Here is a 17585-nt window from a genome sequence, read left to right on the forward strand (position 1 = left end):
ACTTGCTCGGCATGAGAACTGGTTGTAGCCAGATGACACTGCTCTTGGGCCACCAGGGAACCACGGGCCTGGGAAAGAGATCTTTTTTAAGGTCCAGAGTTCACACAGGCATCTCCAGTGTAGTCCTCCTGACTAAATTCTTCTTCATTTCATTCTGGTAAAATTTTTACTAGAACATACTATATGTTCTAGATGTAACGTAATGTAATCCCTTCTTTACCAGATAAACAAAGTGTGTATCCGTACCACAGAATACTGTTTAGCAATAAAAGGGGATACTGATACGTGTTAAATGGATTGACATTATGCATCAGAAACATTATGCTTAGTGAAAGAAGCCAGACCCACAAGATGCCATGCCGTAGGATTCTAGAGAGATGAAATATCCAGAAAAGGCAAACTGTAGAGACGAAGCAGATCTGTGGTCACCTGGGCTAGGGTAGGAAGAGGGAGCTCTTGGGAGGATAGAAATGGATATGGTAGGAAATTGCACAGCTCCATAGACTAAATAAAAAAACACTGAGTTTATATTTAAAATAGGTCTTTTACGGGCATGTAAATTGTATCTCAATACAACTGATAAAAAATTAAACCTTTCTGCCAACTTCTACTTGTACCTCAGTTGGTTATACTGACCCAGGATGTTCCATTATATTTATTTTTCTAACCAAAAAAACCCCCCACCTAAACCTATTTTCCATACTCTGCAGTTTTTATATCCCTCCTCATCACAAGTCTTTTTAGAAGCCATATCCTTGTTTGGATCCCAGGTACGGCCAGAACATCACAATTTATTGCTCATCTGTTCATGCCCATTTTACACGGGTGCTTCATTATTCCGAACGATTTTATTTCCCCCCCGGTGACTGAAGAGGTCAGCAGTTGCTGTGACTGCACCTTCCTTCAGAGCTGTTGTGAGGAGGGAGTGTGAAGCTCTGCTCACCAGCTGTTCCCAAGATACGTAAATGTCAACCCAGACCACCCTCCGACCTCTGGGGGTGCACGTCCACCAACACACATTTTATTTGAAAATACTGGATTTAATAGAAAATATCACATTGTAAACAGGTCCACTGATCCGTTAGCCTAAGACAGAATGACAGCACAATCACGTGTAAAAGCTCAAGACCAAACACTGGTGCCAAACACAGCACTTGAAGAGAGGCCTGAGCCAGTCTCTGAAAGATCTTTCCCAGAAAGAGAGGAAGCAGCAGCTTCAAACAGGCACGGAAATAGGGAGGGGAAGGCAGCATCCACTCCACGAAGGCTTAAGAGAGTCAAAAGGCAGAGCAATAAACTCACTTTGTGAACAAGGGTGAAGGATAAAAGGGGCAAAAGGGCTGTACTTCCTGATGCTCTGGAAACATCAGACCGGGCCACCGGAACCTGAGCGGGTTGGAAGGGCAGGGTATTTTCAGTGGGGAAAGGCTATTATTAGGCAACTTCAGAAGCATTTGGTATGTCGTCTTGGCACTCACCTCTCAGGGAAGCAGGAGAACATGTCACTCGTGTTGTGACTAAACTTAGGCCTAACTGAGCTGTTGCCTTGGCCCCCATCTCTTTAGCTGAACACACTGACATTGAGGCAGGATCCTGTCACCCCAGTGAGACCTTGGAACAAAAACATGGGGCTCCGGTGGGAAGAGGGTTTCCGCCTTTCTCCAGGTGCCAGAGGGTCCCGGAGGGAGGGGAGTTTGACGTGGTTAGGCCCCTTGAGACTCTGAGTTTATCCGCAAAAGCCTTCTCTTTTGCCCTAGCCACCCAGCTCCTCCTCCCCCAAGGAGTCCTCCGAGTTCATGGAAAGGCCAACTGTGAGAGCAGGAAAAAAACAACTAGGGAAAGAAAGTAAGGAATCATTTTCTTTCTACGGCACTTAAAACTGAACAGAAGGCTGAGAGATTGTTCCTTAATCTGGAACAGTGATTCTCAAATGAGAGGCAGGCCTACTCAAGAGGGGCTTTCAAAGCCTCTCCAAAGAGGTTTTAGCCAATACACACAGGCTCCCACTACCCCCAACTGAGAACTGTTGTACGTAATGATAGAAATTCCTGACGGGAGTGTGTTGTACATGAGAACAGTGCCAGAGGCAGAACAAAAGCTAAAAACCCTTAATCTGTGTAGGGCAGACATTGAAATTATGGAGTACGTTTTTCAGAGACTTTTTTTCTGATTAAAGTAAGTTGCAAAACACATCCTTCTCCCTGTAGCTAAACTCTCATGACTAGGCTCCATGCTGCATAGCCAAGAACAATAAGTATACCCGTTTATCCGGAGTAACCATACTGGGTTAAAGAAATAAAATTCTGTCCTCCTAAAGGCAATTTCCAGAATTGCTCTGCCTGTCCTACAGAGGTCCTTGACGCTAGGATGAGCACAGGCTAATCACCGTATGGTTTCTCAGAAGACGGGTTTTTCTCTGTTTCTTTCTCTTTGATACTGTACAAGGGGTCCACCAGCTTGTTATGAACAAGCATTAAACCTGTGAAAAATGAAAAACAAAAGTAGTTAATGCACAAAAAGGCAGAGTTCCACGATTATGAACAATAACATTCAGGAGCTCTCACATTTTGTCCTAGTACTGAAAATCATCTTTTCTCTGTGGCTCCAATGATAAAAATACTAAGAGTAGGAAAAGAATTTGTTATTCCCAATGAATGCTAGAATTCATGGCACTTTTGTAAATTCACTCTTTAGAGGTGTTGGCTATTGAAAAGTTAATCTTTTCACCAAAGAATAAATTCCTAATTTGCCTGCTTAGTAAATGAGGGTTTTCCCCTAAGTTTGCTTAAGGAAGTGTGTCCTTTTTAAAGTACAAGAGAAAAAGATCCTCATGAGAGTTCAGTGTCCTACCTAGAGGGGAAAGGCCTGTATGAAACCTGAAAAGATAAAAACAAACCCTTGAGTTTCAATATTCCTGCCAAGAGATGAACACATAGCCCTCGGTCTATTTTTCATTTCATTGTCTTTTTGCCTCCTTAGAACAAACAGGCCTCCAGAAATAGACCCTTGCAGTCATGGATGGAAGAGCAATGACTGTGTATTCTGGGACCGTAAGGTTTGCTTTTTATTAAAATCAGAGTTGTCTATGAAAATGGCCAGAGCAAGAAAACGAGATCCACTCCTCACACCTGGCAGACCCCAAACTTGGCCGCCTCTTCCCAGACCCACCCTTCCCCTCCCCTCACCTTTGAAATACTTGACGGTTTTCACTTTCAGCTCCAGGGTGGCGTCCTCGTCACACACAAACACTGTGCGGGGATGCTGCTGGAAGGCAGATACGGTCCACATGTGGCTCACTCCCTCCTCGATGGCCTTGTACAGAGCAAACGCCTTGTGCGCACCTGTGATGAGGATCATTACCTGAGGGTCAGAAAACACGCCTGTGATGGAAGAGAAAGAGCAGTGGAACCCGGAGTCCAGAAACCTGAGTTCCGGTCCAGTCACCACAACTGGCTGTAAGCACTGTTGTTTTTAATAGACTATTTTAAATTGTTAGACTGCAGCGCACTGTGCTCCCAGCTCCCTGCCTCACCACACAGATAACCTGAGGCTGGGAGCATCACCGTCCCTGTTCTGTGATGAGGAAATGCGCTCCAGGGGACTGAGTAGCTTGCCCAGGTCATTTCTGCCCGAGTCCGTGCTCTAGACCACCCCGTGATGGTGCCTCCTGGTACCTTTGATGATGGCTACAAACACATGCCAAAGGCCTGTGCCTCTTATCCCAACAGTTGGGATGGTGGGTCCCAAGGGGTCCTAGGCTGGGTGAGTTTTCACAAGTGCAGTCTGAAGAAGAGGGGTTCCATTCTGCACCATCTGCAAGGGGCCACGGAAGTGATGGTAATGGTTATGTGTGTGGCCCTTGAGGTTCGATCCCACAAAGGTTGCCCCTTAATCAGGTCACTTTCAATGCCAAGTATTAGACTGACTAATAGGATTTGGGGTGATGTTTTATGTTCAAATAAAACAAAGGCACAGACTCCCTCAACAGTTAAAATATCAAGAACATAAGTGCTGGAAAGTGATTGTAAAAGAACTCTGCTCTCTAGATTTCCTTTTATTGTAATTCGATTGTACCATGGAGTTGTGAACAGCATTTACTGTTTCTCTCTTAAAAGATGAGACACCAGAGGCATAGGGAGAATGCAACTCTTTGTTCAGGATCCCAGAACTCCTGATTTCCGGACCCAGGTCCTTTCTCAGATCATAATACCCTCACATGACAGGGACAGCCCTCAAACCCTATCGTTAACAAGCTGTAAGGCCAAAAACAGCTGGGTGACCTCCAGAAATAGTGAGTCAAGGTCACCCAAGAGAAAGCTGATAACCTTACTCATTTCACAAAAGTTCTCTTGAAATAGGGAGCTTTTTTTCACTGATGGAGATGTTTGTTTACAGAGCTGGGCAAAGAAACTTGAAGCTACAATGTCAATAATTGCTTCCCACTGTATATACCCCTGAAAGGAAGAGAAAATGCTCTTAAAATTCTAATGAAAGGCAGTAAAGAAACTGGAACCACAAAAAATTAAAATGATACCCAGCGTTCTAGGGAAAAACACGCTGAACTGCACTAAGATACTTACGTTTAAATCACACTCCATATTTATGAGTCCCTGAGCACAAGGCCATAACCACAAATATCCTGGGGTGGGAGGGGGAACTCCCTTCAAACAGTGCCCTCCACCAATGGCAGGGAACCAGCAGTCCCTCCCCATACCTGGGCAAATGCAAATTCCTATTTGGATGTGAGTAGTGCTGGGCTCCTCTGCCTTGAGAAGCTCCAAAGGGGTGTGTAAGCAGAGGCCCAGGAGCCTGCAGCCTCGTGTACAGCCAGTGCAGAAAGCGTTCCGCTGAGAACAGAATAGCGGCTGCCTCCAAAGAGCAAGGAGGACCAGTGAAAGGATGAGCTGGGATTTTAGCCTTACTGATAATGCCTTCATTTTTGGTAACAGTGTAGTCAGGTGGTACCTGTATAGTTAACGACAAAAAAACAAGTCCAAACCCCCAAGGAAGGCCTGGGGACCCCATATGCCCTTACCTCTCTAGCATCCATGAGAGTGCCCACACCCACCGTCAGCGCCATGGTGGGCACCTTGGTGAGATCACCATCGAAGAACCTAGCGTTGGCCAGGATGGTGTCCATGGCCAGAGTCTTCACACGGGTCCTGGACACCAGACTGGAGCCTGGCTCATTGAAGGCAATGTGTCCATCAGGGCCGATGCCTGCCCAGGAGAAACAGCCAGGGCAGCCTTGTCAGTCCCAGGGATCAAGATTATCACTGGATAATCTATCCTTCCCCACCTGGGGTATGTAAAATCCTTGAAATCATAGCTCTTTTCTCATTCACCCCAGGCAGGTAGACTTTAAGCATAAGATCCTCCCCTCTCTCCACCTCCTGCCCATTTCTGTTTGAGGCACACACAACCTTGTCACCTTGTTACCACCCTCAGAAAGCTAAGTAAGTAGTACTCCAAATAGCTTCTGCTTCCCTAGAGCATCAAAGGGTAACCTCTCTCCTGTCAGTAGTCAGGGGTCCTGCTGCTGGCATAGTCACAGCAAATAAAAAACAGGGACTGGAGAGGGGTTACAAAGTTGATAAAATCTTAGAACATGAGTGCTCTTAGCCTCTTTCTCCTACCTTGAAGTAAAGAAGAGTTACGTCTAGAGCAGTAAAAGGCAGTCCAACTTAACCACCCCCGTGGGTGACTCCAGAGGTGGCAAAAGATGGCAATGTAAGGGGGCAGGCAGTCCAGGGCAGGAACAGAGCACAAACTGAGAAGGGGACACCCAGGGTTCCTGCTTTCTTTACACTTCTCTGGCTGGGAGTTCAAATGGCTATCTGTAGTGTGCAGGGGCTGAGTGCAGAATCTTCTCGAACCATTGGGTCTTTAACTGTTTAGGTAAGTCCCATGGACTAATCCATATAAAACCTCAATACCAGGGAACAGAATCTTAAGTCCAAATCCACACATCTCACTTTACCAACAAGGCACGGAAGTGCAGAAAAAGGAGATATCCAAGATCACACGGTCACTGGGCAGCACAGCCAAGGGAAGGAGTGAGGGCTCCTATCTAGGTCTTCCCCACCTCCTCAGGGTAATAAATGATTCCTACTATTACTAGTGCCGTGAGGAAGCTGTTGGGAGACAGGCATGGGTCCTGTCCCCCTTCCATGTGTTCTCAGCACCCTGGGCCTGCCCTGGACACGTGCCGCAGAGTGTCAAGCTCACCTCCGACAAACAGCTCAATCCCCCCTGCAGCTTTGATCTTCTCTTCAAAGGCGTCACACTCAGCCTGCAGGTCAGGTGCATTCCCATCCAGAATGTGGGTGTTTTCTGGGAGGATGTCAATGTGCTTGAAGAAGTTGTTCCACATGAAGGAGTGGTAACTCTCTGGGTGGTCTTGAGGAAGGCCTGTGGGACCATGGCTACACTCAGTCATGCCCAGCCTGAGCCAGAGCCCTCTTCCCATGGTGGATGCCAGGATGCCCTCAGACCTCCACAGACACTTTCAGGGGAACACCTATCAGGGGGCCTTGGGCACCAGTCCGTGATCAGCCACGACAGGCTGAGATGGTATCCCTGTGTCCGTCACCACCACCAGCTGTGACAGCAGGACTGGGCCACAGTAACTGCATGCTGGGAGCCTGAGAAATCCCCTCATTCTCCTCTCCTTCTCATAAGGGAGTAACTGTAGGCAGGAGGCCAGGGCCACTCTGGGCTTCTGGAGGAGGCCTACAACCTGCGCGTAGGGCTTGGCCCACCTGGGAAAGGAAGCAAGCACACCCCTTGCCCTGTGCCTCCCACCCTACCATTCACCCCCCCATTCTACCCCTCTCAGCCTGAACCCCAACTTGAACACCAGCTGGTCGGAGACAATTATCTCAGGGCTTCCCCAAAATGATTTTTAGCCAAGAAGAAAAAGTTTCAAGTGGATGTTTAATTAAACATGAAGGATGTTTAGTCAGCCTTAAAAATGGAATTCTGACACATACTACCACATGGACAAACCTTGAGGACATTTTGTTGAGTGAAATAAGCCAGTCACAAAAAGACAAATACTCTATGATTCCACTTAAATGAAGTATCTAAAGTAGTGAAAGTCACAGAAACAGTAAAATGGTGGTTGCTAGGGGTTGGGAGAGCAGGAGATTGAGTAGCTGGTGTTGAATGGGTAGAGAGTTTCAGTTTTGTAAGATGAAGAGTTCTGGAGACTGGTTACACAACACTGTGAATATACTTAACGCTGCTGAACTCTACATATAAAAATGGCCGGGGGCGCCTGGGTGGCTCAGTCGTTAGGCGTCTGCCTTTGGCTCAGGGCGTGATCCCAGCGTTCTGGGATCGAGCCCCACATCAGGCTCCTCCGCTGGGAGCCTGCTTCTTCCTCTCCCACTCCCCCTGCTTGTGTTCCCTCTCTCACTGGCTGTCTCTCTGTCTGTCGAATAAATAAATAAAAATCTTAAAAAAAAAAAAATGGCTGGATGGTAAATTTTATGTGTATTTTACAATTGAAAACAAAAACGTTTAAAGTGAAGCCTTACAAAATGATGGCGGCGGGGGCGGGGGTAGGCGGGTGTGACAGAAGACCAAGGCATAGCTTTTCGGCACTGGAGGGACACCAGTCTCTGCTCCTCTCCCACTGTGCCTGGCAGAAAGGGGAGCTGGAGGATGAACGCTGGAGAGAGAGACCAGACACAGACACTGAGGGACAATCCCATCTGCAGTTATTGGTCACAGAAAGAAACAGCATGGAGTTGGGGAAGAGGCAGAGGAGAAGGAGATATTCTAATATTTAAAACGCTTGCTCTGTACAAGAGGCTTCTCTGTCTGTTAGCTCACTTAATGCTTACACCCTGAGCTCGGCTTTCAGAGCACCATTTTATAACTGAGTATACCAAGGCCTGAAAGAGACCACTATTGCTGATGGCACTTATCACCAAACATCACTGGTCCCTGGAGACATCCCTATTCTTCTCCCGGGCTGCGCCTGAAAGGGGAGTAGGACTCTTCTGGAATCAGGGAAGGCCTGGAAAGAGACAGACTCACCCACGTACTCATCCATGTTGAAGGTCTTCACGTATCTGAAGGACAGGTCGCCATTCTTATAGTACTCAATGAGCTTCTTGTAGCAGCCAATTGGGGTGCTCCCTGTGAGAAAGGCCACAGCCATGAACACCCTTCAGCTCCCAGTTCCTGAGGACACCCAGGAATGAGAGCTGCTCAAGAGGGAGAACGTGTCAGATCTGAGAGAGCAAGTCAGATCCGAAGTCATCCCCCAGAGCCCCAGTCCTAACTGCCATCCCGCCAGTGCTTCCGAATGCCTCCCTCCCCACTCGACTGTAAGCTCCCAGAGGTCAGGGCTGTCTCTCTTGTTCACTGCTGAATCCCAGTGCTCAGCACACTGCTGACTGGAATGAGTAACCTGAGTAGACGTCACACTGACTTACATACTCCGTGAGCAACTAGTATGTGGGAGCCAGTGGGCCACATGATGGAAACACAGAAGGGAGACAGCAGCCACTCGGACCAAGCTCACTGTCTAAGACTAGGACATGAAGCAGTAGTGTCAGCTGTGACCAGGCTAAGTCTGTGGGCTCAGGGAAGACCTCCCCGAAGAGCAGCAAACTACTGCGTATTGAGTCTCATTAAAAAGTCAAGGTCATGAAACACATGAAAAAGGCAGGAGGACCTCTGTAGATTAAAGAACTAAATATGCATGAAGTCTGGATCCTGGATTATTGGGGGGAAAATTATAAAAGATAAATGTGGACAATGAGGAAAAAATGTTTCTCTTGTCTGTATATCAAATGATATTATGGAATGATTTTTAATAGGTATGATAACAGTATCGTACGTAGTTAGTAAGAAAACGTCCATATTCTGAGGAGACAGATGCCGGAAGATTTAGAGGTCAATCATCAGGAGGTTTGGGACTTACTTTCAACTGCCTCATAAAAAAAGTGTGTGTGTGTGTGTGTGTGTGTGTGTGTGTGTGTAGACAGAGAAGACGAGCCAGAAGAGATGAAGGGTACAAGTGGCAAATATTAACAATGGGCGAGCCTAGGAAAATGGTACTTACTTTTCTTTCAGCTTTTGTGAATATTTGAAATTTTTTAAAAGAAGATAGAAAAAAGCCCCACCCAAATCAGATCGCTCTTTTCACAACCTGCTAATGGCTTCTCATTTCACTGAGTAATAACCCGTCCTAACAAAGCCTCTCCACAACTTGGCCCCGGCTTCCCACCCTCACCCGTACTCCTCCCGCTCCAGGCAATGCCCCCTCAGCCAGCAGAGCTGTTCCTTCAGGTACCTGCACGACTCTCACCTCTTCTGGCCTCTTCTCAGATGTCGCCTTCTCAGAGGGACCTTCCTTGCCACCGTCTCTGACCCTGCAGACACCCACCCCTGCCTAGACACTCCCTGTCCCTCCTTCCCTGCTTCATTTTTCCCTTTCACTCATCACCATCTAACATACTCTGTATTTTGTCATGTAACTTGCTTATTATCTCTCTCTCCTACTACCATTTAAGCTTTAGGAAGGCGGGAGATTATGTCTTTTTTGTTTGTCGTCGTGTCTCCAGCACCTAGAAGAGCTCAGCATACGCTGGGCATTCACTAAATACCTGCTGAATCAAAGTTCCCTCCCTGCCCCCATCACCGGTCTGTCCCTGTGCCATGGCCTCAGCCGTGCCTGAGCCACACAGCTTCCCTGGCCTTCCCCTGAGCTTCGTCACGTCATGTCCACTTTCCAGACTTTGAGCTTTCCCATCAATTCTGTGAGCTCCCCATTATCTAGCAAATACATTCCTTTCCTGCGTAAGGTAGCCAGAGTTGGTTTCTTTGGTTTCCACCCAGAACCCCCGACTGGTGTTTCACCTCACAGAAGGCATGTTCCAAGGAACTCAAATGGAAACGCTGTGCTGGTTCAAGTATGATAATCAGGAAGGGGCCAGGCCTTGGAGGGCCCTGAACGCCACCCTGAGGAGCTGGGATCTGATTGTGCAGGTGATGGGGAATTCAGGAGGGATCTCAGCAGAAGCAGAGACTCTGACCTAGAGAAGCTCCACAATTAGAAAACAGGATGTCAGTGCAGCCCCTCCAGGGACTGGGACGTTAGTGGTTTCGAAGATACATGCAGATACTGCTTCCACAAACCTCTAGCACAGAGGCCCGCACACTTCATCCCACAGGCCAAATCTGGCCTGCTGCCTGTTTTTCTACAGCTCAGTAGTTCAGAATGGTTTTTATACTTTTTACGTTGATAAATATCGAAAGAGTATGACTTTGTGATGTGAGAATTATCTGAATTCAGACGTCGGCATCCATCAAGTTTCACTGGTAGATGGCCACGTGCATTCATTTACGTGCTGTCTGCAGCTGCTTTTAAGCTACAAGGACGTTAAAGTAGTTGCAACAGAGGCTCTCTGGCTGGGGAAGCATAACATATTAACGGTGTGACCATCTACAGAAAAAGTCGGAAGGCCCCTGCTCTAGTGGATGGGACACTGGGGCAAATCCACCCAAACTCGGAGAGAAAGAATCAGGGTATAGGCCTTGAGGAGCTGGAGTCAAAATAAATATCCTCCCCTAAAGGCAACAAGCTGATTTTTCCGTAAGAAACAGAATGTTCTTCACATCGGTCCTGTGTCTAATTAAACGTTACAGAAAATGCTTTGAGTGGACTCTTCCCACTTCTCCCAAGGACGGTGCTCAGTGAGTAGCACTCGAGAGGCACAGAAGTCATGACATTCATTACATGAAATGTGTGCCTGAAGGCATTAGCTCTGTTAAGGACTCCTAGACCCCGAGACAGCCTGTGGAGGACAGGGCTGACTTCGAGTGGAGCCTAAAAATCAAGTTCTTCCTGCCTAACCAAGAAACTGTCTACTCCAGGGGCGCCTGGGTGGCACAGCGGTTAAGCGTCTGCCTTCGGCTCAGGGCGTGATCCCGCTGTTATGGGATCGAGCCCCATGTCAGGCTCCTCTGCTATGAGCCTGCTTCTTCCTCTCCCACTCCCCCTGCTTGTGTTCCCTCTCTCGCTGGCTGTCTCTATCTCTGTCGAATAAATAAATAAAAAAAATAAAAAAAAAAAAGAAACTGTCTACTCCAGAACTCTTCAAGAGCAGGCAGCATCTAAACCAAACCATACAGGAAGCGGGGTCCTCTTTTTTTGCGTTTCCAGGAGGCAGGGCTGTTCCCTCATAGCACCAGCACCCCTGAGCCCTCCTTGTAAGTCCCTTGGCTCAGTAAGCCCACGTACCTGGCCCCTTAAAAACCCGAATGCTCACTCACTCCCCCCCAATCCACGGCACCCTCTCTATCCCCCAACGCACCAGTGGGAAGTCCCAGGGTGAAGTACTTGTCTGGCCCCGGGTTAAACTGGATGATGCGATTCCTGATGTACTTGGCTGCCCACTCGCTGGCCTGAGAATAATGGTCCAGGATGATGAGCTTCATCTTGTCCTGTAGGGGGCAGGTGACAAAAGGAATCAATGGTAAAGGACAGGGAGAAAGGGATTCTCCCTTCTCACCCAGCAACAACCTGTCCCCAGGGTGTCTGAGCAAGAGGAAGACCCCCAACTTTCCATTCACAGAGGAATTTATAGGCTGGGCCAAGTGCCTCCACCACCCACCAGGAGCGCTGCTGTGAGACAGACCTGAGTTCTAATCTTCAGTTCCTCCATTTACCAACCGCAGGACCTTGATCAAAGGACTCAAGTTCTCCCCGCCTGTTTTTTCTTACGTGAAAATGGGGACAATAGTACCTACCCGCCAAACTTCACGATGGTGAATATCAAATGAGGATGCATGTAAACCACACAATATTCAATACGTTGGCTATTATCTTGTAGCTCGACCCAGCCCCCTTGCCCCACTTCTCTATCCCCAGCGCGCTGGATATTCTGTACCCACGGCCTCTTCCTCAATAGAGGGGTCATGGGATCATACTGGGCCACTATAGCAGGTGAGAGCCATGGGGTTTGCCTGGAGAGGTGTGTTCTCCTACAGCCCTGGAGAGGGGTGCTCCCGCCGGCCGGCCTTGCTTTGTGGACCCTCAGTTTCCCCCAAACCACACGGGGTCAATGTAATCGCCCCGCACTGCGATCAAGTGGAAGGCGGGGGTGGCCGTCTGGGCCAACCGAAGGATACAGGAGTGTTTTCCCGACCCCGATGGCGATCGCATCGACCCTCCGGCCCTGCACCGGGAAGGGGTCCCAGCAGCTCACTGGGCTCCGGGATCCTGGGGATCGGAGACTGAGGCAGCGCCTGGACCCCCACCCGCACCCACCCCCGAGGAGGGTCCCCGCCAGCCCCGCTCCCCACTTACTCGGACACCTCCCGCGGCGGCTGCAGCAACTGTACTGGCGGCCCCGCCCCGCGCGGGTCACGTGTCCCCGGGTCACGCGGAGCCGCTCGCCGGCGGAGGGGCTGACTTTGCGGGGCCGCCTGCTGGGTCCTGGCTGCCGGACTCTGCCCTGTCTGGGGCCAGCTATCCTCTCATCTCGTCTCCAGGAGCTGGCAGGCCTGGGAGCAGCTGTGGGAGGCGAGGCTTGGACACTGGTTTTGTGCAGCCCGGAGACTTGGGGGCCCCAGGTGGCTCCTAGGAATGCAGTGCCCAAGCCCGGGGCGGGGGTGGGGGCCCTGGGGCCAGGTTTTTAGTGCTGGGGCGGGGAGGGAAGGAGGAGGAAGAGCAAAATGGTTTCCTTAGAGTCTCCGGGGTTGGCCCTGGCTCTGCCTTCAGTTTAACTTTTTTAGATGTCATTATTTTACCTAGATATTGTAACTTTTTTGCTTTACATGTAATTGGATTTTTCTTCTTCTTTTTTTTTTTTTTTTAAATCTTAATCTTCACAGCAGTCTATGCTAGAGGAAGAGGGAGGTCCCTGGTCTCCCCAGCTCCCCACCCCAAGATAACATTGCTACGAGTTTAGGCTACATTTCCAAATTGTTTTTCCTTGAATATACTTATATTTTACAGAAATGGGAACACACCACACATGACGTCCACAGGGAGCTCGGTGGCCATATCCGCAGGTCCCATGACTGGGCTCACCCCTCCCCTGGGGCCCAGCTGTAGCTCCAGTTCACCTTGATTGAGGTGGTATTGCTCTGGGGAGGCCCTGATGACATGAGGCGTTGGAGCTAATACCTCCACGGTCCTAAGGAATTGTTCTTTGGCCTCATTGTTGATTTAGTCGTTTAAAAAAAAAAAACAAAAAAACCCATGCAGTCAAACCTTATCTCAGCGTGGCACCGTAGCTGTTTCACAACCCCCATCTCCAAACACATCAGATAACAGGGCCCAGTTTGCAGCAGCTGCATTCAGATCGTTCCAGGAAGAGTGATATCTTGTGACTTTAATTGGGCCTGTTGCCCCCATCCCTACCCTCGTTGCCTTTTCTGTAGGGAACCAGTTCCTCGGCAGCTCTGGAATCAGAGAGCTTAGGGGACAAATCAGGAAGATCTGGTCTAGTCAATCCCTGGTTCTTGAATGAGTGACTCAAGCAAATGACTCAACTTCTCCATCTCTGAATTTTCTCTTCTAGAACATAGGAACTGAATGGGGTAAGTAATCCTGACTTCAGGTATCTGTTGTGAGTATTGGATGAAACAGTAGCATAGCTTGGCATTCATGGCCAGCCATGATTACCCCTTAGGTCGTCCCAGCCTCCTGACAGCCTACTCTCTACCTAACCTCCTGCCCCCTCATGTCCCTCCCACTGCATGTCTGGGTTTGAACTTACCCATACCCATCCTTCCACCCTCCTGTTTTAGAACTAAAATGGGCTAATTCAAAGAACTGTGGATTCATCCTTACAGTGGAACACTCCGCAGTTCTTCTGTGAATGGATGGTTTTGCACTCTTGTGTTGCCCTTGCTTTGAGTAAACATGTTGCCCCAAGCCCCAGAAAATCCTGCTCAGACCCTGAGGTTCATGTGGGTTTTGTGAAGCTGGTCCTACCCTCTGGCCTAATCAATTAGAGAGCTCCATGGCCCTGCCATGATTGATTCAGGGCTAGGCAAACACGGAAGATACTAACCCAACAGCCACTCACAGCCTTCCTTCTCCTTTGCTGCTTCCCACTGTAGTCTCTGGAAAGTTAGCTACTCTCCCAGCTTCTCAGCCAGGATATGGCCAGGTAACCTAGTTCTGGCCAGTGAAGTAAAAAGATGGCTCTGGGAAGATGCTGTGCTTTCTGACAAAAGTGACATGCTTGCAAAACAAATTGTCTGTGTTCCTTCCCTTTTCTTCCTGACTCAAGGCAGATGTGATGCCTGGAGCTGGGAAAGCCATGTCATGACCCCAAGGCAACATGCATAAGGATAGAGTGAAGGATAGAAAGAACGTAAGTCCTTAATATTTGAATGGTACTGGGACTCCTGCTTCTGGACTTCTTTTAAGTAAATAATAAATATCCTCATGGTTTAAATGTTAAGCCACTGTTAGTAGAGTTTACTGTGACTGAAGTTGAAAACATGACTCATTGTTACAGCGGATGACTCAGGTCTTCCGAGGGGGTTATGCTGGTATTTAGGGGAGATACATTGTGGTGAGCTGTAAAATCCAGGAAAGCTTAGAGCTGCTGGGGAGAAAAGCAGAACCAAGAGAAAAGAGATACAGAACTCTGATGACATTACTTGAGCCACTTAGATCTAGCCATGTCTGAAACCAAGTATACCCCGTGAAGTTCAAGAGTTGGGTGAACAAATGAGTGAAAACACAAATAATTTTTTACCCTGAGGCTGGTTAGAAGAAATTCTGGAAAGATACTTAGTTATCTATTGCTGCATAATAGGTGATCCCAAACCTCAGTGGGTAAAAACAGTGAGTCCAATAAGAGCTACAGAGAAATGTGCTGTGAAGCCATGAAAAGACATGGAAGGAAACTCAAAGGTGTGTCACCGAGAGAAGCTGATCTGAATAGGCTATGTCTGCTGTAATATTCCAATGATATAACGTTCTGGAAAAGGCAAAACTAGAGAGACAGTAGAAAGATCAGTAGTTGCCAGCAGTTAGGGAGGAGGAAGGGATGAGTAAGTAGAGCACAGAGAATTTTTAGGGCAGTGAAACTGTTCTGTGTGATGGTGTCGTGGTGGATACATGTCGCTCTACCTGTGTCTTCACCCAGGGAACGTACGAGAATGAACCCTGATGAAAATGGTGGGTTTTGGCTGATTACGATGTGTCAGTGTAGGTTCATCATACAAATAACAAATATTTCTTATATTTAGAACAACACATGTGCCCCCCTCTGGTGGGAGATGGTGATAATGCGGGAGGCTGTGCATCTGTGGGCACAGAAGGCATATAGGCGTTCTCTGTACCTTCCTCTCAGTTTTGCTGTGAACCTAAAACTGCTCTAAAAAATCCTTTAGGGCATCTGGGTGGCTCAGTCGGTGAAGTGTCTGCCTTCGGCTCAGATTCCAGGGTCCTGTGTTGGGCTCACTGCTCCGCAGGGAGTCTGCTTCTCCCTCTGCCTCTCCTCCCACTCTTCTCTCAATCTCCCTCTGTCTCAAATAAATAAAATCTTTAAAAAAATAAAAATAAACAATCCTTTAAAAACATTTATTTTTTATGATCTCTCATGATTTCTATATGCCAGATGTTCAGACAGGGTACAGTGGGAATGATGAATGGAGCCTTAAATGGAAGACTGGAAGCCTGGAGCTGGAATCACCAGGCTCGTTTACTCACCTGTCTGGTGGTGGAGCTGGCTGGAGGCTGGACACTCGCCTAAGGGCTTCTCCTTGTGGCCTGGGCTTTCTCACAACATGGTGGCTGGGTTCCCAGGGGAAGCACATCAGACAGACGTGGGTGCCACACCATGGAATGGACTCCAGAGCCACACCATCTATATTTGAATCCCAGCTCTGCCACTTACTGATTGGGTAACTTCTGGTAAGTCACTTAATTCTTCCATGCCCTAACTGCTTCATGCCTAAAATAGGAAAAATATCTTCTTTTTTTTTTAATTTAAAGATTTTTATTTATTTATTCAACGAGATAGAGACAGCCAGCGAGAGGGAACACAAGCAGGGTGAGTGGGAGAGGAAGAAGCAGGCTCATAGCAGAGGAGCCTGATGTGGGGCTCGATCCCACAACGCTGGGATCACGCCCTTGAGCCGAAGGCAGACGCTTAACCGCTGTGCCACCCAGGTGCCCCGGAAAAATATCTTCTTTATGGTATTTACTATTATAACGAAGAATGATTACCTCAGGGAGGAATGCATGATTTAATAGAAGTAAGATTCTTAGAATAATGCCTGGCACAGAGTTAGCCGTCGCTAAGGGATTTTTTGAGATGGGTCTTGAAAGAGAATTAGGATTTGGTCATTGAAGAAGAGGAGGATGGCATTATAGGCTGGGGTGATCAAAAGCATGGAGGCACAGAGGCTGGGGCTGAGGTGTTCACTAGTGTAAAAAATAAAAACACAGAACACCCAGTTAAATTTGAATTATTCTCAATTGCCTACACGTATATACTTTAAGATAAAAAATATTGCATAAAACACATTTTTTTTTAAAAGATATGCTTATTTATTTGAGAGAGAGAGTGTGTGGGGTGCAGGGAGGAGCAGAGGGAGAGAGAAAATCTTAAGCAGATGCCCTGCTAAGTGCGGAGCCTGACTCGGAGCTGGATTCCACAATCACTGAGATCATGACCTGAACCAAAATCAAGAGTTGGATGCTTAACCCACTGAGCCACCCGGGTGCCCCAAGACATACTTATTCTAAAAACAGATTTGTTGTTTATCTGAAATAAATTATGTATCTAACTTATGTACCTATTTATTTCATTATATTTCCCTGGTGATTTGGCTCTCCTTAATAGTTCCCTGTTTTGCAGAATTTGCCTATAAAATTCCCTGAAGTTACAGTCTATGTTCCATTTACATTTTAACATGATTTCTGCAGTGATCACATCTAACTTACTCTGCTCTTGGCCAGTGAGAAATCGTGCTCAGCATTAGCATTACGAGCCAGCATATGGAACATGTACTTGCAAAGAGTTCACAATGCTAAGAACTGCTTTTCAGATGTGATTGAAGTACATAATACCATCATCTTCCATAGCATAAGCTGCTTTTCCACTCTTTAGGATTACATTGCATGTCTTGATCAATAACTTTGTAAAGTGTCCACTAACAAAAAGGAGCACTGTCATCAATTTCTATTCCTTTTTTCTTCAGTACTACACATGTTGATTCTACTTGTTCCCATGCTGAAAGAGGGTTTAGTAACATCTAAGTAAAATAATTGAATTTTTCAGTGGGTGAAATCCATTTCAAAAGATAGTCATAGCAGGTGCTGAAATAATTATCCACTTTGGGCTGAAATTTATTTTCCAGCTCGTACATAATATCCCTTTTAAGAAGAGCTTTGAGGGGTGCCTGGGTGGCTCAGTCGGTTGAGCTTCTGACTTTTGATTTCTCAGGGTGGTGAGATCGAGCCCCACATTGGGCTTTGTGCTCGGCATGGAGTCGGCTTGTCCCTCTCCCTCCACTCCTCCCCTTGCTCTCTCTCTCTCTCAAATAAATAAATAAGATATTTTTAAAGAAAAGAATAGCTTTGATAGTAAAAG

General features: G+C 47.5%; 2 protein-coding genes across 3 annotated transcripts in view; one reads left to right on the forward strand and one right to left on the reverse strand.

The window, feature by feature from the left end:
* Nucleotides 1–1019: 1019 nt before the first annotated feature.
* GNPDA1 (glucosamine-6-phosphate deaminase 1) lies at nucleotides 1020–12592 on the reverse strand. The gene is made up of 7 exons (XM_034656190.1): nucleotides 12329–12592; nucleotides 11334–11463; nucleotides 8047–8148; nucleotides 6229–6411; nucleotides 5036–5220; nucleotides 3186–3360; nucleotides 1020–2479 (listed from the first exon to the last, which is right to left on the reverse strand). The coding sequence occupies exons 2-7, from the start codon at nucleotides 11455–11457 to the stop codon at nucleotides 2379–2381; spliced, it is 870 nt and encodes a 289-aa protein (XP_034512081.1). The 5' UTR covers nucleotides 11458–11463; nucleotides 12329–12592; the 3' UTR covers nucleotides 1020–2378.
* A 1708-nt stretch (nucleotides 12593–14300) lies between these two features.
* The window catches only part of NDFIP1 (Nedd4 family interacting protein 1), a 110699-nt gene continuing 107414 nt past the window's right edge, over nucleotides 14301–17585 (forward strand). For both annotated transcript variants that reach the window (XM_034656184.1, XM_034656186.1), the window contains exon 1: nucleotides 14301–14348. In XM_034656184.1, the coding sequence (XP_034512075.1) occupies nucleotides 14316–14348 (33 nt within the window). In that variant the 5' untranslated portion in view covers nucleotides 14301–14315. The remainder of the gene's footprint in view (nucleotides 14349–17585) is intronic.

This window comes from Ailuropoda melanoleuca, chromosome 3 (genome assembly GCF_002007445.2).
Source record: "Ailuropoda melanoleuca isolate Jingjing chromosome 3, ASM200744v2, whole genome shotgun sequence".
Lineage (NCBI taxonomy): Eukaryota > Metazoa > Chordata > Mammalia > Carnivora > Ursidae > Ailuropoda > Ailuropoda melanoleuca.